We start from the raw sequence: 22,421 nt of genomic DNA on the forward strand, positions 1-22,421 counted from the left end.
TTACTGACATTAAACTGCTGCCTCGCCTAACCTGCTCCTGGATCCGGGGTAGCAAATTGTAACCAGTAGCGGTTACCGATACATAAGGCTGTTCTGATTTGCTGACATGTCCTAATGCCATGCGGAAAAACACTAAAGGCTAGCTTGAGAGGCAAAATAACACTTGCAAAAGGCAATCACCGTTAGTGGACTGAATGAAAACAAAGTTTTGAGACCAGGCCAGAAATTCAGTCAGACTGGCAGTCAGATGATCCGAGAGAATAAACTTCTGCTCTGAAAACAAGAAGAAAAAGTTGGAATTAAAAATTCCAAATTAGAAACCACAGTAAAAAAAAAAAAGCAAGTGCAATACTAGAAACACAGATGTCATTGCTAAAACTACTAGCAAGTACTTACTTATACATATTTTCAATTAATATTTATTGAAATGTAAATTAAATAGCACAATGACATGCATCTACACAATAACAAAGGTACACGATGAAGTGCTAAGATCCAAGCAACAGATAAGGCAATTTTGTGAACTGCTATGAGACTTTATGCAGTCAGACACAATGATAAGGGAATCTTTGTTTCTGAGGAGGTATATGTAAAATATTTCACTGAATCACGTCTCTGCAGCACCTCAGTAGGTTACATCAGACAGAGAGGAGTTGCGGTGACTAGGCATTGGGATGCCTGTGCCTTTTAAGACAGGCGTGGGAAACCTACAGCCCATGGGCTGCTTAATTTCATCCGGCCCGCAGAAAGTCTCAGTGCCACAGGCTGGAAGCCCCAAGCTTTGGTGTCCTGCCATGAGGCTGGACTCCACTGCGAGCACTGGCTCGCCAGGTTGCTAGAAATCCGCTCGGCTCTGTGAAGCTCCTGGCATGTCCCTGTGACCCCTAGGAACAGGGGTGATCAAAGAAGCTCCATGCGCTGCTCCCGCCCCCCAGTGCTGGCTCCACAGCTCCCATTGGCCGGGCACCATGGTCAATGGGAGCTGTGGGGGTGGCACCTGTGGGCGCAGGCAGCACACACCGCGCAGAGCCTTGGGCTGCTCCGCCTAGGGGCTGGACATGGCGGCTGCTTCTGAGAGCCTGCCTTAGCCCCATTGTGCCACCGACGGAGCCACCTGAAGTAAGAGCTGCCTGGCTGGAGCCCGCACAATGACATGCATCATTGAGTGGGCTCCCTCCCACATCGAGCTCCCTCCCACAACCTTACTCCCTCCCAGACCCTGCACCAAGCAAGGAGTGCTGGATCGGGGATGTTTTCGGAAAGGAAAACAGCTTTTAGTAGGTTAAAATGGATTGTAGTTATATAATTATATCAGCGATTTTTTTGCACTTTTGTTCTTTAATTATAACAAGAAAAGAGACATCTGGCATGGACTTCTGGCCTCTTATTCAGGTGCCTAATGCTTTAATTCTGCAAACACTTTAAGTATATGAGCAGGCCCATTGATTTCTCGGATGAACTAAAGTTAGCATGCACTTAGCTGTTTGTACTCTTGGAGCCTAAACATGAATATGAAATTAAAAGGCAGCAAATTTTAAAAATGATAAAAGGAAATCCTTTCTATGCACAACATATAATTGCCTGTGGAATTAATTTTCACTAGATATCATTAAGGCCCAGTGCCAGATCCTGAGTTGTGCTGAGTTTAAACTCAATAGTTTACTCCTGGGGGAATTCAGCACCAATGTGCAAAGGCATAATTTATGTCCCCCACAGATTTTTTTCCCCCTCAGAAAATAGATTCTGTGAATAGATGCTGAAATTTTACCTTTCGCCCACCAGGAGCTACTGCAGCAGCAGAGGAGAGGGCAGCCAGCTCACTGGTGGGGAGGGGACAGTGGTTGCCTTCCTCACAGCACCTTGCCCTGCGGGGCCAGGTAAGGAGGTATGGGATATGCGGAGGGGCGAGGACGGACAGTGCAAGGCACACAGGGCTGCTGGGGGGTTTGAGAAGGGCTAGTCGGGGGGGAGGACAGAGTGGGCTGTGGGCACAGGAGCTAGTGGGATGACAGCACTGAGCCAGGGGTTGAATGGGAGTGGGAGTACTTTGCCACACAGGGACAGGAGGCAGAGGGTGCAGGGACACATGGGGACAGGGAAGAGGGATGGTTGAGTGGGGCTGCAGGGACACATGGGGATAAGGGGGAGGGAGAATGCAGGGACACATGGGGACAGGGGCAGATATGCCTGACTGAATGGGAGAGGCTAGGGATCAGCCAAGGTCTCCATGAGGAAGGCTCTCTAGCAACCCCCCTCCACCCACACACACAACCTGTTTTATACTTCTCCCATCCACACCCAACAGCCCTCCAGCTTTACCCCCAGCAATTCCTTCCCTTTCCCTCAGCTCGTCCATTACCTCTGACTACTCCAAGCCTTTGCACTGCTTCTGAGTGGTGCAGAAAATACATTTCTGTATTGTGTTTAAATGAATTATTACTCAACATTCTGTATTAATATGCCTACTAAGGAATCTATCTGTCAAAAAACATTTCCTGAATCTTTTTTGTTGTCTATATTGTAACAAACATACTTGCTGACAGGTATTTTGAAATAAATTACCAAAGTAAGTGAAACTGGCAGGATCTATATTTTGTTATTTTGACACATAAAATATGCACATTTTTGCAGAATTTTAAAATATTGTGTGCTGAATTTTTTGGTGCAGAATGTTTCAATTTTTTGGTGCAGATTTTCCCCAGGAGTAACAGTTGAGCAAAGCAGGAAGGAAAGGTAGCGTTTAGCTGCCTGCTTCCCCACCACTGGGGCTGAGGATCTGGCTCCAAGAGTTTAGCAGGACTGAAAAAAAAATTAGACATTTATATGGCTAATGAGAGCATCCACAATTGCATTGGATAGGACTGAAAATTATTTTTTTTACAAATGGATATAAACCCTCATACTCAAGGAATAAAACATCTTCTAGTTGCCCTGGATTAGGAAGAAACTTTCCCAATGTGTAGGTTATTCCACAACTGTCCATTCTGTCCCTGGGAAGATTTGTTGTATTACTTTAGCTGGAATTTGTAGGCCCAAAGAATAAAAGGTGTTAATGTATTTCAATTACTGTTCAATATTAAACAGTTTTAAACAAGATTTGGGGTTTGGTATACAGAGACTTTAGTCTGCTTAGTATCATGGCAAACATGCTTTTAAAAAATCTTTTAATCCTTTATTAAAGCTAAAGGAAAAAACAGCTGAACTGTAAAACATTAAATAAGGCTTTCATTTTAACATTATCCCCTGTTCCCCTTTTCTTTAGATCGAGAGAATTTTTAGAAGGAAAAAAATCCCTTGTCTGACAGTCTCTGAGATGATAACTAGTGTCCTTTTGGGGAAAAGAGTAGAAGCTAGTTGATATGGGTGGAGCTGTTGTTGTTTGTTAAAGTCCGACTCCACTTACTAGAAGACAAAACAAAGCAAACATATACAGAGATGAAAGAAAAGAACAGCAAAGACTGAAAAAAATATAGCTTCTGTTTCTGGTGTTGACTCTCACTTGGAACCTCACAACTGGAAAAACACAGGCACAACACATGGTCTTGTCAGCCACTCTGAGACCTAACAAACTTGTACCACCATCAGGCTGTCTAGGGCTTTGCTTTTTGCTGCCTCTTCCTGGTCACAGGCTTACAGCAGTGTTGCAAAATGTATAGTCTTGGCTGGCTAAGCCAGACTCTTATCAGACAGAAGGAAAGAGGAGAGAGATAGGAAAGAGAAGAAATAAGATAGGGAAGGGAAAAGAAACATAGCGGGTGGGGGGAACATATTAAGTCTCACATTCTAGATGATACCTGGGATTCAGCTGGAGCCAGTGGAGATGGCAGTGTTATCTGGGTCCCTCTCTCCAACTCAGTCTGGTCAGGATATCTGTTAGGATTAGGATAAAGAAGGTCTGGGGTCCTAGGAGACAGTGGGGGTGGCAGCCATGATGGTGAAGCTTGCTCCTTTCCCTTCTCTAATCTTTCAGTCAACCAGCATCGCAGTAACCTCAGTCTGTTCGTCCATCAAATTTCCTTTCAAAGTCTCTTTTTGAGGACCCCAAAAGGGAGTGATGGATAGTATAGCCCATCTGCTCATTATTTTGTCCATCAGTTAAGTCTAATTACAAGATTAACTGATTTCTGATCCCACTCTGTTCTTTGTGTTTGATTGTTTTTTGGTGCAGCAGCCTCATCATATGAGGCTATGATTGCCACTTTCTTGTTTAATTTTAGCCAAGTGTTTTTTTAAAAATATCCTTTCACTCAGTCTAGCATCCTGAAAGAAACACAGCCAGGCTTTTTTTTTGCACTCTTCCATTTTTCTGACATTCTCTCCAGTCCCTTTAGGGAAAAATTTTTGATTCCAAGCCAACTCAGTTGTTCATAAAGAAAAGTTCTTTCCATAGAATATTGTCCACAATGGCATAGAACATGATCAACAGCTTCTTTGGTTCGGAACACATTACACAGCCCATCTTTATATCTTTTTAATAAGTTTAACTTATCATTTACGGTGCAATGAACTGTTAACGCACTCTGTAAATGACTACTTCAATTTTTCTAGCATGACTGTGGAGTATAGTATTATCTTTGATTTTTGAGCATACTTCATAAGACCTTGGTTCTTTTATTTCCTTGGTTCATAGTTCTTGCCATTCCTTCGCAAGCTCCGTTGTTACCACACTTTAAAAGGGTATTTTTTCGAGCTTGTTTTGTTGCTTTGTCATCCATTTCATTTCCAGGTATTCCAGTATGCGTCATAATTCATTGCTATTGTTACGCAGATACCTGGTTGCATTATTTCTGTAGTTAGGAACATTATTTCACTGATTATGCTTTCCCAAGTCCCTGTTCTAATGATCATAATGCCAGACAAGGAATCAGATAAAATTACAACTGCAGCCAGATGTACATCTCAAATCCAGGTTAGTGCCAATATTATCCCCATTAGTTCAGCCATCAGAACAGTCACATAATTCAATAGCTTTTTAGATTTCTGAATTCCTAGGAATATAAAATGCTGTTCCCATCTACCTGTGCTATCATCTTTTGACCCATCTGTATAGACTTGACAAAGCTGTTCGCATTTTTCTAAATAAATTCAGACATGTCTTTGGTCATAATTAGGGCCGTCGATTAATTGCAGTTAACTCACGCAATTAACTCAAAAAATTAATCACAATTTATCGCAGTTTTGATAGCACTGTTAAACAATAGAATACCAATTGAAATGTATTAAATATTTTGGATGTTTTTCTACATTTTCATATGTATTGTATTCTGTATTGTAATTGAAATCAAAGTGTATATTATTTTTTCTGACAAATATTTGCACTGTAAAAATGATAAACAAAAATAGTATTTTTCAATTCACCTCATACAAGTACTGTAGTGCAATCTCTGTCATGAAAGTGCAACTTACAAATGTAGATTTTTGTGTGTGACAAAACTGCACTCAAAAAACAATATAAAACTTCAGAGCCTACAAGTCCACTCAGTCCTACTTCTTGTTCAGCCAATTGCGAAGAAAAGCAAGTTTGTTTACATTTACAGGCGATAATGCTGTAAATATGAATATGAATCTTTAGCGCATTTGGCACGTAAATATCTTGCGATGCTGGCTACAACAGTGCCATGAGAATGCCTGCTCTCACTTTCAGGTGACTTTGTAAACAAGAAGCAGGCAGCATCCTGGACTTAGGATGGAAGAATCCCATTCACTGTTACAGACTAGGGACCGAATGGCTAGGAAGCAGTTCTGCAGAAAAGGAAATAGGGGTTACAGTGAACGAGAAGCTGGATATGAGTCAACAGTGTGCCCTTGTTGCCAAGAAGGCTAACGGCATTTTGGGCTGTATAAGTAGGGGCATTGCCAGCAGATCGAGGGATGTGAACATTCCCCTCTATTCGACATTGGTGAGGCCTCATCTGGAGTACTGTGTCCAGTTTTGGGCCCTGTTACAAGAAGGATGTGGAAAAATTGGAAAGAGTCCAGTGGACCAGCGGAGGGCAACAAAAATGATTAGGAGGCTGGAGCACATGACTTATGAGGAGAGGCTGAGGGAACTGGGATTGTTTAGTCTGCAGAAGAGAAGAATGAGGGGGGATTTGATAGCTGCTTTCAACTACCTGAAAGGGGGTTCCAAAGAGGATGGATCTAGACTGTTTTCAGTGGTAGCAGATGACAGAACAAGGAGTAATGGTCTCAAGTTGCAGTGTGGGAGGTTTAGGTTGGATATTAGGAAAAACTTTTTCACTAGGAGAGTGGTGAAGCACTGGGATGGATTACCTAGGGAGGTGGTGGAATGTCCTTCCTTAGAGGTTTTTAAGGTCAGGCTTGACAAAGCCCTGGCTGGGATGATTTAGTTGGGAATTGGTCCGTCTTTGAGCAGGGGGTTGGACTAGATGAACTCCTGAGGTCCCTTCCAACCCTGATATTCTATGATTCTAGGATTATCTCTTGAAAATATAAACAAACTTGTTTGTCTGAGCAATTGGCTGAACAAGAAGTAAACTGAGTGGACTTGCAGGTTCTAAAATTTCACATTGTTTTATTTTTGAATGCAGGTTTTTTTGTACAGAATTCTACATGTGTAACTTCAACTTTCATGATAAAGAGATTGCACTACAGTACTTGTATTAGGTGAATTGAAAAATACTATTTCTTTTGTTTTTTACAGTGCAAATATTTGTAATAAAAAATAAAGCGAGCACTGTATACTTTGTATTCTGTTTGTAATTGAAATCAATATATTTGAAAATGTAGAAAACATCCAAAATCTTTAAATAACTGGTACTGTATTCTATTATTGTTAACAGTGCGATTAATCACGATTAATTTTTTTAATCACTTGACAGCCGTAGTCATAATTTATTTTTTTCCCCTTCCCTCAGTTTTTTCACAGTTCCAAATCCACAAATGGGGGAATCACTGCCAAGCTGTAGTTTGCTTTCCCATGACTAAAAATGTTTAGTTCTCTCAATTTTTCTTTTTAATATATCTCCTTTACCCAGTTTTTGACCCTGATAGTATGAGAAAGTCTGTGACAATCCATATAATTTTGTCTACTAAACTCCCAGAAATCCTTATAAATCTGTTGTGTACTTTTGTTTTCCTGATTCCCTTTTACCTTTGCCCAAAAGGTTAGCTCTAATAGTTTCATCCTTCAATTTATAGATGCTTCTCCAGTGGCTATTTGCAGAGCACACACTGTTGTTGTTATCATTGTACCACACGCCAGTCCCAGAGCTTGGGCCTGCATTTGAGGCTGATTCCAAAGCTTGGGATCTGTAATCTAAATGTATCAGTGCTCTATACATTATCATCAAAACCTTCTATCTGCACCCCATTTGTTTCCAAGTACACTTTTAAGTACATTCATCCTACATTTCCACTTTTGTATACCATCTATGTGACCTTCCCTAGTGAATTTTATTATTGCACACTAGTTCTAGGAACATAATCTTTTGAACTATCTACATTTTTTCACCATAAAGAAATAAGTCTCAGCCATCCCTAATTTTCTTTCTGATGAAACCCAATCCCACAGGGTATGTTTACACTGTAGTTAAACACCCGCCCCTGGCCCATGTCAGCTGACTTGGGCTCATGGAGCTCTGGCTGTGGGGCTGTGAAACTGCAGTGTAGCTGTTTGGGCTTGGACTGGAGCCTAGGCTCTGAGACCTTCCCTTCCTTGCGGGATCCCAGAGCTTGGGCTCCAGCCCAAGCCCAAATGTCTACACTGCAATTTTATAGCCGTATAACCTGAGCCCTGCGAGCCCGAGTCAGCTGACATGGGTCACCCATGGGTGTTTAATTGCAGAGTAGAAATACCCTTAGTTTTTGCAAGAGAGAATTTAAATCCTCACTCATTTCCCCACTTGGAAATTCTCTACAGTGCCTCATTTGTCTTTTCCATGACTACTTTAAGTCTTTTGTGCTTAGTCCATATAGTACAATCATCTGTGAAAAGGGAAATACCTATTTCCATCTGTACACTTTCTGGGAGGTCCTTTATCATAATGGAAAAAAAAGTAGAGGGGATAAAACTCCCTTGTGGAGTTCCATTTGTAAGCTTGTAGGTATTTGATAAATTTGTTACCACTTTGACCTGTATAGCTCTTTCACTTAAAGTCCCTTAGCCACCAAAAAATTCTCCCTTTTATTCCAGTTTTGGCTAGTTTGTACAGGAGGCCTTCCCTCCATAGCATATCATATGCTCTTTCACTTTCCCCAAAGACTGTTATCATGAAGATTTTAGTCCTTATGCTTTTTTGTACCTCCATTTCCAGTCTCACTCTATGGTCAACTGTGCACCTTCCTTTTCTGAAACCACATTGTACCTCAGTTACAATATCATTTCCACTACCTTGCTTGGTTACCTAATTGGTATCACCAATGCTTGTTTCATTCTGTTCAAAGTCCTTTCTCCCATATACCATTATATAACCTCAATAGAATCTTTGGACTCCCTTCTGACAAGTATTGAAGCATTTCATTACTTATATTATCTTTGCCTGGAGCTGCATTTTTCATTTTTCTAATGACTACAATAAGGTCTTGCATACTAAATTTTTTGTTTAGCACGTCATCAGTATATTCTCTCCAGCCATTTAATAGTTCATAGTTTTCTTCAATAAACTTACTTTTTTCTCATGAAACTCATTGTTTTGATTTGTATCGTTACTGACCTTTTGGAATTCTTTTGCTAAAATGTCTGCCTTCCTTTTCTAAGCTTGAGACCTCAATTTAACTGTTTACAATAAAACCAGGTATACATTTACTTTTACTTCAAATTCCATTCATTCTTTGCATTTACTTATCTGTTTTTGAAAGCTTTAAATCTTTGTTCAATTTCCCACAGAAATTACTCCAACTTTCTTTTTTTCCCTTTTTGACAATCCTTTGTGCCACTGCCTTACAATTTATTTATAATTTGTTAAGTCTTTGCCAGTCATTGTGTGTTTTTGCTTGCTTGTAAGCCTTATTTGTTTCCTTAATTGCTAATTTGCAAACTTCATTCCACCAGGGAACTGGATTTCTAAGTCAGGGGCAATTTGATGTTTTATAGATGGCCAGATCAGCTTCTGTTGTAATTCCTTTTATTACGTTGTTGTAGAATTCTCCTAGGTTGTCACTTGTACAGTTACTACATAAATATTCATCACATTCAATCTTGAAAAGGCCCCAGTCAGCTTTTTGAAAATTCCATCTAGGAACTCTTTCTGTGTTTTTGACATTTCCTCGGCCTTGGTACTCAATAAGCATAGGGAAGTGATCACTTCCAGTTCTGTCGTCTTTATGAATTTCCAGTTGCATTTACTGGCTATATTATTTGTTGCAATTAACAAATCCAAAACAGAAAAGTATCCATTCACTGAATCAAATCTAGTAGTGCTCCTGTATTCAATATTTGCAGGTTATGCAAACCACTAAATTGTTCTGCGCATTTAACATTTAGCTCAGTTTTCTTACTTCTTTGTAGCTCATTATGACTAATAAATTCTCTGCAAATTATGATTGGGTTTTTGACATTAACTAGTTTTTCTAATTCTAAAATAACTAATTTTTACATGGATTAGAAACATCAATCTGTATATAAGAATTTTTGTTCTACATGGGAATCTCAATAGCATTATATTCAAAATTTAGTTTCTGCACATTCATTTCTATGTAACCGAGTCCCTCATTTGTAAATATACAGGAAACCCTCCTCCCCTTCTCTGGTAGCCTCTCGATCCCTCTGGAGATCAGATCCTTGTAAATTGACTCAAATTTACTTATTAGCCATGTTTCTTGCATACATACATATCAGGCTTTTTTTCCCATTTCAGTGATGGCTTTCTTAAATTCCTGTCCCTGCATTATTAAACTATATTAAACTAAGGATAGTTATGACCTTGTTATTTAAGCTGTATTATTGCCTTCATGTAAAATCACATGAATGCAGTCTATCAAGAGGTTCAAGGTATCAAGAGGTTGTCTATTTTTAGATATTTTTCTGCTTTAGCTATGATTTTAATCCTTTCATTTTTTTCCCCTATCTGCAAGCTGCAGTCAATTATTTCTGTAATGAACACTATAAACTTCTCTTTACCTACAAGTAATGCATCATCTCCCATTCCTCTCATATTCTCCTCCCTGACCAGAGATATGTTCTGCTGCCCCCATACATCTTGAATATTTTTCTATTTTCTTCAGTGGGTACCTTTTGATAGTCTCCATATATGATGTTTTTTTAATTATTTTAATCTTTTGTATTTCTGTAGCTTGTTCTGCTGCTGCATGTCATTTATATGTTGCACTGTGCTTCCCCCCCGACAATTGCTGCATTTAGGTTCTGTTCCTTCTACACAGTTCTCACGTGAGTGATTTCCTCCACATTTACTGCTCCTCATTGTTCCTTTACAAATGACTGCCACGTGTCCAAACCTTTGACAATTACAGCGCTCACAGGAGGGTGGCAGAACAGGGAATATATGGTTTAACCCAGAAAGAATTGATACCCTATTTGGATCCTATCCAGAAGTGTCCCACTTTTAAGTGATATGTCTACCACCATAGATGGCTAGTTTTCTCCCTCTCTTCTATAAGTAGCTGTTTAACAAACAATACTTTATCTTCATCTATATTCTTCTTACTGTCATCCACAGAGAATCTTATTGGCACTCCATACATAGCCCCTCTAGCTTCTATCAGGAATAGGGGCAATTCACAAGTAACTTCCATTTTCCCTAAGGCTGTAGTTTTAAGAAGTTTTTCACCTTGCTCCTCATGTGTACATTCTATCAATAGATCTGCACCATCACTTTACTTTAGCGATTCCAACATTTTCAGAGGGTTAATATTTCCTATTTTCACATCTTCTGGCACTGATTCGACAGTTATGAAATGCTGACTTTTGCCCTGTTTTTGTTTTTCATTTCTATGCATTCCTTCGTCAAATCCTGATATAGCTGGTCTTTCCCCCCGTCCCCCTTTTTCCTGATCTGAGACCATTCCTCATCCCCTGCTGCTTTTCCTTCATGCTCCAAGACAACTTTCTCTTTCCCCTCCTTGCTTCCATTGTCAGTTTCAGTGTTCAGTCACCTTTCAGCTGGGAGGAGGGGGACAGGACTTGCCACAGTCCTCCATCCAGCCTGCTTCTGCACTCCAGCCTCACTACCATCAGCCAAACACCAGCACTAAGCCTGACTCCAGCCCAGCCAGCCCCTCTCCAAACTCAGGCCACAGCCAGACAGCCCCTCACACTGTTCTTGTTTCCCAGGCATGACCTTAATACCGTTGCTGAATTATTGCAGTAGGCCTTTTTCCTTGGAGTGCTATGTTCCCCTACTAGGAGTAGGAAAGGTGCTGCTGCTGCATTATGCAAAGAGCCAGAGCTACCATTTTCCCTGGCTTTTTCAGGGCCTCACAATGTTGGGAAAATGGTTCTTAAACTCTCACTTCGGTTCACCCAGCATAACGATAAAGCAGAATCCAGCTTTAAATATGCAAGCTTTCAAGAATCAACCTTTTCCCATCAAGTCATGGAAAGAGAATGAGGTGGGGTAACAGATATAGAGTAGCAGTATGTTAATTCAAGACTTTATGATTAAATTCAGAGATGCAGATAAGCAAAGAAAGATTGTGTAAACCTCAGGTATGAGATGTACACCTCTACCCCGATATAACACTGTCCTCGGGAGCCAAAAAATCTTACCGCGTTACAGGTGAAACTGCGTTATATCGAACTTGCTTTGATCTGCTGGAGTGCGCAGCCCCGCCCCTCCGGAGCACTGCTTTACTGCGTTATAGCCAAATTTGTGTTATATTGGGTTGCATTATATTGGGGTAGAGGTGTAGTTTGTGTCCTTACTTGTTCTTTGTCAATTACAGTGACAAAAGGCTCTATCAAGCAAGCAAGAGGGAGGATAAAACAATGGGTAAATAAGTATACAGGACTCTGATCCCCTTCCTTTGAATTAGATATTATAAGAAGACTGGGATTTTTAAAAACAGAGAAAATGCAGCCAAGACGTTTTCTATCTCACCATACACAATATAATAAGTACAAAAAAGATAGTCTGAAGAAGTATCAGCAATACAACAACCTAAAAAGCCAGGAAATCAATTTGTATTTGGGAGAAAAGAAAAAGACTGCCACATATCATCAAGCTGTTTCTGCAATCTGCCTCCAAACCGGAAACAGAATACAAAATGGCACTGTTGTGTAAAACCCATCTATCCCATGACCACTGTGAAATGTACCCATTACACAGAAACTTGATGTATGGACTTAGGGAACACATTCATATACATTGTTATGCCAATAAATATATTTAAATTGAAACAAATAGAGGGCAAGATTCTCAGTTGATGTAAATTGCTGTAGCTCCACTGAAGTAATCAGAGTCAATGGATCTACGCTGATCTACACCAGCTGAGGATCTGCCCCGGAGGTTATTGATAGTGTATTTAAAAAATCCTCAGTGAATCTGATCATATGCACCAATATAAACCAGGAAGAACTCCATTAAATCAGGAATAGCTCCAAGGAGTTATTCCATTGAACTCAATTGAATTATTCCTGACTTATTTGTTGGAGCTATGCAGATATAAAACTGGTGAAAGTGAGAAGTGAATCAGGACCTCAGATTAAGAGGTTATTTGTTTTTGTTTTCTGCTGGACTAACATAGGGCTTGATCCTGGTCTACTGAAGTCAAAGGAAGTTTTGCCATTGACTTAGCTGGGAACAGGTTTGTGCCAATAGTTACTACTTCTTTGTCTGAACCTAGATAGTAGCACATACAGTTATTTCTGCCACAGTTGTTTGAACAGTCCATTTGCTAGCAAATCGATTGATATATATTTATGGTAACAAGGCAAAAGGGCAGAGCAGTGTTTCTGGGTACAAAAATTTCCCTCTGTCTTAGGCAGACTACAGATAGCTGTCATACTCTTTTTATCATCATATCCCACAAGCCAGAGGTATGTCTTGATGGTGCCTGAAACAGAAATATGAGTGGGTTAGGGTTGCCAGCCATCCAGGATTGTCCGGGAGTCTCCAGGAATTAAAGATTATGTCATGTGATGATATCTCCAGGAATTTGTCCAACCAAAGTTGGCAGTTCTAAAGTAGGTTCACATTTGTTTGCTCCAAGTACATTAATTGGCTGCTAGTATTTGTGGCAAAATAGATCTTGCAGTTTAGGGATGTGTTTATTGAGCTCCATGACCTCTTGGGAACCAGACCCTACCTATCTACAGTTTAAAGGAGTGGAGATTTCATGGTGGCTGCTGGAAGTACGTCAGACATTTGGTTGCTCAGGTGGTGACGTTAGGCCTTGAAGCAAATGCAGAAGAAATTTTCCACCTGAAGGGTGAAGAAAGAAGCAACGTTTTGCTTGGGGCTAATTTTTCTTTTATTGATGGCTGTAGAGGCAGGATACCAGCCAAAAATTGCTTTTGTACAGTCTGGACAATTGTTTGCTATCTGGGACATGGTGGGGATGGTCTAGAAAAGAGCTAAAAAGAATCAAGCAAATGTTTTTATTTTTAAAGTCTTTTAATAAACATAACCTTCAAGATAGCTTAATGCCATTTACAAAAATCAGATAGCTAATTATTTATTACTTACGGCATGATTTAGTCTGTTTATATCTTCTGCTCTGAAACACAGATTTGAAAGTGCCTACATAGGATGAACTTTATTTAACTTCCAATGGACAGTTTAAAAGAGCCCCACATCTGTGTGGTCAGATTTGGTTCTTTGTCAGTCAGAATCTTCATCAGCAACTTGGGCCTCTTTTAATTAAGTCAACTTTTATGCTTCTTCATACTGCCACAGTCAGATTGCTTCCTTTTGTGTCTTAGGTTCTAAAGTAGCATCATAATTGTGTTTTTAAATTCCCAAGGTACCATGGCCAGAGTGGTGAGTGCAGAAGACTTCAGTGGATTACGCCCCTGCTCTCATGGAATCATATTTACTGCAAGACCACAGTCTACACCAGGCAGAGCATCATCATGCAGAAGCAGGCAAAGCTCAATTAAATCAGCCTCATGTACGTACAGATTGTCGACTTTTAGATTTTATAAGCAGCAGGATTTTAAACTGAAATCCCCATATTGTCCACAAGCCAAAAGCAGCCTGAATCTGGCATCACCTTCTCGGCCACCTCAATTCTGTTATTCATGTAGGCCTAGAGTGTGCCGTTTGACACAGTCCGGAGCAAGCTGCACTGTGCCTCAGAGGGTTGTCTGATGCACAATATCTCCAGTGTTCCCCTCTTTGGGGAGTAATTTGCTACAGCCTTTTACAGGGCGCATCACACTCCCCCTGACCATTCCCTACACTCACACAGGATGCACCTATCCAGCTGTACTGGCTGATGCATAGGAAGGATGGAACCATGGCCCTTTCTTATCCTATCCAATCCCCTCCCTACCCACTTACTTGCAGGGAGGGAAAGGGTGTCAGGAGCACAGCTTCGCCTTTATTCCCCATCCCAGCAGTCCATGCAGGTTTATTGCAGTTGCACAGGGTCTTTCTCCCCACTACTCCGGGCAACCATCTAGCCCTTGATCTTAAAGCTGCTGGGTACGTACTATTGACAGTGTCAAGAGATTTGATGTACATCCTGTTACAATTGAGAGTATGTATCACAGAGTTGGAAGGGACCTCAGCAGGTCATCTAGTCTAACCCCCTACTCAAAGCAGGACCAATCCCCAGACATATTTTCACCCCAGTTCCCTAAATGGCCTCCTCAAGGATTGAACTCACAGCGCTGGGTTTAGTAGGCTAATGCTCAAACCACTGAACTATCCCTTCCCCCTTATCCTATAGGAACTCACTTGAAATTATCATATGCTTACCCCTGAAAGAGCATATGCATATTTTATACTAGTAAGATTTCTGAGTCACTTTAATGAAATAAAAATTGCTAATATAGTTGTGAATATCTCATTTGCAAGAATTAAATATTGAGAGTTACTGGTGTTTAAGGCTTCCTGATTCACAGTTCATGCCTTTTTTCCTTCTTTCTTGCCACAAAGTTTTAGTTTAAGGGGTGTGGCAAAGTACCTTCTTCTCCTCAGCAGGCTCAGTCCTTTTTAGCCTTGGAGACACAGGCTTGGGCAAAGCAAACCCTTCTAGGTAGCACAGGGTCTGGCTAATCCTTCCCTCAGTCAATCCCTTGTGCTTGTTTATTCCCCTTCTGGGGACAGAGTGCAGCCTTCCTTGCTGCAAAGATTCAGAGCCTTGCTGCACCTAACTTGCTGGCAGCTTCCCTGCTTCTCTCACTCTCCCCCCTGCTTCCATGCCAGGGAGGGTTTAAAAAGGTCTCCAGCAGTTGGAGCCAGCTGAACCTAATTAGTTCCCTGGTAACCCCTGTTCCAGCTGAACCTTATTTCCCCCTGGTTATCTCTCCTCAGTGGATTGGGAGAGGCCTTTTAACCCCCTGGGACTAAGTACTACCCCTCCCTTTGTAGCCATTTGTCCTGGGTTTGCCACAGGGGTAAATTCACTCTTGGCATAAATTGACACAGCTCCATTGATTTCAGTGGCTTCACACTGTGAATTTGTATGCTCAGCTTCCCTTTGTCAGAACTGATTACTGTTAATGATATGTGCAAGAAACCCTTTAATCAGGCCCTCTCCTGGGGAACTATTTAGATTTACAGTGACCAGAGTGCTGATTCAGCTGCTGGTTCTCAGCACTCTGTCACACCTTTCCCCCTTTTCTGGTGGAAAAATTTCTCCTTCCATGGGCTCTCCATTCTTTGGGTGGAGGTACTACTCTCCTGGAGTCCTCCTGATTTTCGGATGAGGGGGATTCCAATAACTGCCAAACCCCTGTCAATAAGTTTGGGTTCTCCTTATTCCACAAGGCTAATTCTGTGTTTTCTTCTTTCCCTGCCTCTTTCTTTAGGAGGCCTCCCTTTTCTTTACTGTCCCCCGGCTTGTGTTACTTTGTCTAGTGTTTTCCAACCCCTCTAAGGGTACGTCCATACTACTGGACCCCTTTGACACCTTCTTCCCTCCTTTACAGAAACCATAGATAATTTCTTTTTCCTTCCATGTCCAAGAGTCCCTGTCCAACTCAGAATTCTGAAAACCCACATTCTCTATAAGGGCAGTCTTTTTTTATGTGTCCTTGGTGTCCACACCGATAACAGACAATACTCCGAGTCCCAGCTGGAGTCCCCCTAGGTTCTTCCCTCTTCTTCTCTGTGACCTTTCCAGATTGGGTTTCTCCAACCCTCTTCCCAAGATCTGGTCTCTTAAACTGCCAACCCTTTTTCCTAGGAACACCCACCTCCACAAACTCTTCTGTGAGCTTGACCACAGAATCTAGGGTGACCAGCAGATGCTGCTTGACCCGTAACCAGGAGTTCTCAGGGATGCTCTGCAGGAACTGTTTTAGAATTACTGCATCCATGATCTCACTTGCAATCTGAGTGTCTGGCCTCAACCAGCTGGTAGCTCAGTCTGTCAGTTTTTGGGCAAATGCCTAGGCTTGTAACCTCCCCCAGGTCCATCTAGTGGCCCAAAACTTTTGCAGGGAACTTTTCTGTGGATAAGTCCACCTGATCTAGAATGACTGTCTTAATCACATCATAGTCCCATGCTCGCTCATTACTTAGAGCAGGTCTACACTTAAAACCCTGCATCGACAGCCGCACTGATGCAGCTGGGCCACTGTAGTTTTTAAGTGAAGATGCTCCTACCCCCATGGGAGAGCTTCTCCCATCAGCATAGTTAATTCACCTCCCCAAGAGGCGGGGGCTATGTTGACAGGAGAAGCTCTCCCACTGACATAGAGCTGTCTACATGGGGGGTTAGGCTGGTATAACTATGTTGCTCAGGGGAGTGGATTTTTCACGCCCCTGAGTGAAGTAGTTATACTGATACAGGTCTGTAGTGTAGACCTGGCTTTACAGCCTTTTAAGTTGCCTGAGCTTGACCAAGAATGCGTCAGGATCATTTGCAGGGCCCATCTTACAGACACCTATCACCTGTGTCTGGTTGCTGTTCCCCACTGCAGGATCACATTAGCTGCTGCTGCTGCGGCACATGGGCTTGCTCTCAAATAAAATTCTGTAGGCTTTTCTGTTGCTCAGCCTGCCAGGCAAGCAAGCACGCACTGTTTCTCCGGGTGATGGTAGGTCTTCTCTCCAGGGTCTTCTGTATCTCCGTCTGCTGTTCTACGAGCCATTGCAATGTCTCTTCCATTGCCCAGGCTGCTGAACCTTTGCACTGGTTCCCCCATCAGGTTCTCGGTCAGTACAGATAAGGCAGCTCCTGGACAAGTCCCCACTTGTGACAGGGCACAGCCCTCAGTTCTTGTCTCCTCATATAAATGGCTCTGACATCTCTGGTCTATAACCACTGCTGTGTACTTTATTTGTGTTTTACTAACCACCACCCTCTGACAGTCCAGTGCAACAATTCTTATTTACAGTATTATACAAACATGAGAGGGGGAAGAGTTCTCCCTTTACTCTGGCCTGGTTGGTTGGTTGGCTTTTCTCTCTCTCTCTCTCTCTCTCTCTCTCTCTCATCTTCTCCCTTGCATGGCTTTCCTGTGCTTCTTTTCTACTCTTGCAGTTAATGGGGAAATTCGCTCCTTAGCTCTTCCCCAGTCCAGGCTGATCTAGTAATTAGCCGTCCCTTCCCTCAGTCAGGCCCTCTTCAGGGGAACTAATTGGATTTATAGTGACCAACTGTGCTAGTTCAGCTGCCGGTTCTCAGCACTCTGTCACAGAGAAGATGTGTGGAGGAGAAACTGCAGTAAAGTGTAAATAATATAAAGGGCCATATTCTGCCATTGAAGGCAACTGAAATATTGTGTGCCAACTGATGGCAGGACTTGCCTCAAAAGTACGGAAAAATGTAAATGCACAACTAACTTCAATCTTTAGACTACGGTGCTCAGCTCCTATTGTCTTCAAAGGAAGTATTATATTTGTATCAGTAGCTGAATTTGGCCCTATAAATGCAGGAGAAATATCAGGCCAAATCCTGTGGTCCTTATTCAGTTCTTACTCAGTCAAAGCTCTAACTGCAGTCAAGGGGAATTTGCTTGAGTAGGGATTACACTATTTATCACCATGCTGTCCAGTTCTCCAGCCCTCCTTTCCCATGGGTGTTTTTACAGCAAGCTGGCTGTTGTGTGTTAAAATGCTTATCTGCAAAGGAGTCAGCACACAAACAATTGTGCTGACACATCATTGGCAGATGACTTCACTAAGGAGTTTAATAACTGAATAAAGCATCTAAATGATACAAAGCAAAGACATACAAGGTCTTTTTATCCCTGCTGAAGTCTGAAGGTAGAGTGCTAGTGGGGATGGGATGGACAAATATATTGTGAATTACTTTACATATGTTTTACTTTGTAACTTTAACTGCTCTTTTAGAGTATCTTCCAAGTTAACCAGTGTCTTGGCTATAATGTTATAAATAAAGCATTGGGAATTTTTTTGATAATACTTAGCACTTTTATATTGCTTTTGATCTTCAAAGTGCTGCACAAATGTTAATTAATTTACAGTGATATCTCTGAGGATGGATTGATTTATGTTGAATTCTCAGCAAAAAACCCCACATTTGATTTTGCCAGGTTTAAGAGTTTAATAACTGTCTGATATGTTTTACAGCTACATCTGTGCGCTCTGTCCCAGATCCCACACTGTCCTCCTCAGAAATTGAGCAGATTTTACTTAAAAAGACAGCTGAAAAAGAAGGTGAACTTAAAAAAGCATTTCAGACAATTGATATTGATCACACCCTAACAGTCACAAAAGGCGAATTCAGGAGAGTGATTGAAACCTTTCTTTTTCCTCTGACACAAGCACAGTTTGATTCTGTGCTGGCACAGGTACGCTATGTTATACATGTGTATAATCACTTGGGGACTGTTCTTATCCACATCAATGGCAGAATTTCCTCTCCATTTCAGTGGGAGCAGGAGCAGGTCTGGTTTTATCAAAATGATGATAGATGGGGCCAAATCCTTCTTGCCTTATGTGAGTAGTTCTAGTGAAGACAATAGAATTACTTATGCGAGTAAAATGAACTAGATTTGGCCATTTGTATTTCTTTTAAAGGATCCCGTCTGCATTATTTCTCCCACTGTCTGAAGAAGTTACAATTCATTGGTAGCTTTTGTGATAATTAATCAAATTATGCAGTCTTATTCCTGGAGAAAGATCAGATTGAAAACCCTTTGAGTCATGGTAGGACACGTTCTTATTTATATTGTAAGGAGCTGAGCACTGTAAAATAATGAATAATTGGGAGGAAGGATAGTTGTCTGTTCCCCACCTTTAAGCCATAGCTAGGGTGGAGTATATTCTTTAAAGACCATTAGTTGTATACACTGGTTGAGATTTTCAAAACCCACCAGGGGATAGCTATACAACGCCCATTAATTTCAAATGGAATTGTGTGGCTAAGTCCTCTAGGCGACTTTGAAAATCTTAACTTCTTTGTCCATGGGGTCTGCTTCCTGGTATTAGCTCTGTAAAGTTCTCCTTTTTTTCAGTTTAGTAATTTTACTGTTGTACAACAACATTTAGAACTGTACAGTGAACTGCAAAGAGTTATACGACACACCTCCAAACCATTGTTTCTATTGCTTTCAACATACTTACCCTTCTCCCCAATGGTTTGTAATGCTAATGAGTAATAGAAGATGGATTTTTGGCCCTCTGGAGTTCCAGTCCTGACCCCTGTGGCCATGACTTTCTGTCCTAAGGTTTCACAGATTTTAGGTTTTATATCCTTTCCAACATACTTGTTGTTTGATTTTTCACTTATATTGAGCTGTTACAAGGTGTTATCTTCACATTTTAAAAATATTGGTCTCTAAAAATTCAGCACTGATTTCAGTTAAAATGTAAGTAATTAGGGTCCTTGATTATACCAAATAAGCAATATGTGGATCAATACGTGGAAATACCTTACATATGCATGTGGTACACAGGGAAAGATTGTCTCACCGGTTGGATTAGATGGGATATATTTTCACACATAGACACAGAGTTAGTGTGAGGAAAAGACCTACATGATCCTTAAGTCCTTTTCCCTTATAAATGTAGGAGATAGCCTCTCTTTTGTTGCATGTACTGCGTGTCATTTCTTCTCACCTTTTGTCTAGGCTCAAGTATAGTATCAATGTATATCTGATAAATCCTCCAGCAAGAGGCTATCAGAGGAGATTATTTTTGCATTTTAATAAAGTAGTTAACTAATAATGGAAGTGAATGATTTTTTTTAGTCCCATGAGATTTCATTACAGGATTTATCTAGAAATCCATTTATTTAACACTCTTTTTATTGAAATGTAGATTCCGATGACTAGCAAAATTACTGTACCATATCTTGACTTCCTGGCAAAGTTCACTAGGGTTGCCAAAAGTGCCAACATGCAAAGAAGGTAAGAGCTTCTTATTATGTAATCCTATTGTTCCCAAACTGTGATCATGGATCACTTGCTAGCGGTCTGCAGAGAGCAGGCTGGTTAAATGGTTCTAGCTCTCTTTGTTTCCAGCTGTTACATCGTGTTACAAACAGCTCCAGAAACATTAAGTACTTTTTCAATATTGCTTTTCCATATAAACAATTGGTGTATTTGCCATAGGGATCTTCTATGATCACTGAAGGGAGGGGAGGTAGTCTGTCAGGCCATTGATCTTGTAATGTAAACATATAGAGCTTCAAGCCTAATTGGTATATTCTGTTAACTAGTAGTAAGTGTAACTGAGTATATGAGAAGTTAGATATGAGCTAAGGTTAACATTTTTTAGGGATACTCAAAACATATAACTCAACTTGCAGGATGCAGTGCGTGACAAAGACACAATCTGAGGGACTCACAAACATTATTCTGGCAGGAAAGTTAAAATGCTGTGGGATTCATTTCTTCAATGTAAATAACATTCTTCTTTGAGAGATGTCCCTGTGGATACTCCACTCCAGGTGAAGGTGCATCCCTGCGCCTTTGTTCGGAGAGTTTTGCAGCAGTGCCCATACAGATTGTGCATGTGTGGTGCCTGCCTCATGTGCCTTTGGCACCTCAATAGTGCGTGCATGACCCAGACTCCTCAGTTTCTTCTCTACTGTCCCCGCCCTGAGATGGAGCTCAGCAGTCCCATTGAAAACCTTCGTTTTTCAATTAGACAGATTATATAAATTAGTAAATTAGGTTTCAGTTTTAGGTTAGTTTAGTCAGATAAGTTTCAGTTGTTAGACTTACAGCCCCTGTAAAAAAGAAATTATTTTACATCCGATAATGCAGTTAGAAAATGCCTGGTTCACTGGGTTTTAAAAGATGCACAACATGCAGAGAGGCAATGCCTATCTCAGATGGACACTCTCAATGTATCCATTGCCTGGGGGAATCCCACATTCCCCAGAAATGTGCCCATTGTAATAAACTGAAGGCTAAGGCACTAAAAGACAGGGACCTGAGGCTTAAACTCCTCCTCATGGAAAAGTCCCTCAGACCAGCCTCCAACCCTGGGCAGGAACCCAGGGCCGCCCAGAGGGGGGGGCAAGTGGGACAATATGCACCAGGCCCCGGGCCCCACAGGGGCCCCCACGAGAGTTTTTCGGGGCCCCGGAGCGGGGTCCTTCACTCGCTCTGTGGGCCCCGGAAAACTCTCGCGGGGCCCGGGCCCCCGGAGCTTCTTCCGCTCCAGATCTTCAGCGGCAGTTCGGCGGTGGGGGGTCCTTATGCTCCGGGACCCACTGCCGAAGTGCCCTGAAGACCCTGCAGCGGGGGGAATCCTTCTGCCCCAGGACCCGCCGCCGAAGTGCCGGGTCTTCGGTGGCAATTCGGTGGCAGGGGCCCCCTGCCGCCGAAGACCCCAGGTCCCCTGAATCCTCTGGGCGGCCCTGCAGGAACCCTCTTCTCGGCAGAGGTCACTGGTCTTCTCAACGCTAAGATTCTCTAGGGACAAGAAACTGGCAAAAAAGCAGCCAGCTTTCTCGCCTCATAAAGAGCACATCACCTCAAAATGGTCACCAACCTAATCAGCTTCATCGGTGCCAACTGCTCCGCAGCTCAGCACCTACGATGCTCCAGGCACCTCCGGCGCTGTCCGTGCAGTGGCCGCCGCCAGTACCCACTGCTCCGGTGCGAAGGCTAATGGCTTTAAGCTGCCTGTCTCCACCATGGCACCGTCAATAGTGCCAAAGGAGACAGTACTGACAACCACTCTTATTCCTGTGCCACAGATGAATGCGCCTAGCGTGACGGTGCTGACACAAGTTACTCGGGCACCGACTCAGCTCAGTGCAATCGGCACCCTGCCCCTTGGCACCGATGCTCTCGGCACAGTGCCTTTTCATGCAGCAGAAAGATTTGTTTGTCTCCCCAACTCCAGAATCTCTTTTATTGGGCACTGATGTCTCACCGGTGGTGTCAGTACCGCATCATCAGCTGTCTC

At 42.0% G+C, this 22,421-nt stretch overlaps 1 protein-coding gene across 11 annotated transcripts in view; it reads left to right on the forward strand.

Annotated features, from left to right (window-relative positions):
• Positions 1 to 22,421, forward strand: part of EFCAB6 (EF-hand calcium binding domain 6) — a 171,592-nt gene that overhangs the window by 482 nt on the left and 148,689 nt on the right. For 4 of the 11 annotated variants that reach the window (XM_039512058.1, XM_039512059.1, XM_039512061.1 and 1 more), the window contains exons 2-4: positions 13,882 to 14,028; positions 18,627 to 18,847; positions 20,319 to 20,407. In XM_039512058.1, coding sequence (XP_039367992.1) covers positions 13,887 to 14,028; positions 18,627 to 18,847; positions 20,319 to 20,407 — 452 coding nt within the window. In that variant the 5' untranslated portion in view covers positions 13,882 to 13,886. Of the gene's footprint in view, positions 1 to 1,782; positions 1,878 to 12,707; positions 12,724 to 13,881; positions 14,029 to 18,626; positions 18,848 to 18,944; positions 18,996 to 19,106; positions 19,206 to 20,318; positions 20,408 to 22,421 lie in introns of those variants that run through there. The other 7 variants (XM_039512055.1, XM_039512063.1, XM_039512056.1 and 4 more) reach the window with 7 other exon arrangements.

Source organism: Mauremys reevesii, linkage group 1 (genome assembly GCF_016161935.1).
Source record: "Mauremys reevesii isolate NIE-2019 linkage group 1, ASM1616193v1, whole genome shotgun sequence".
In the NCBI taxonomy this organism is placed as follows: domain Eukaryota; kingdom Metazoa; phylum Chordata; order Testudines; family Geoemydidae; genus Mauremys; species Mauremys reevesii.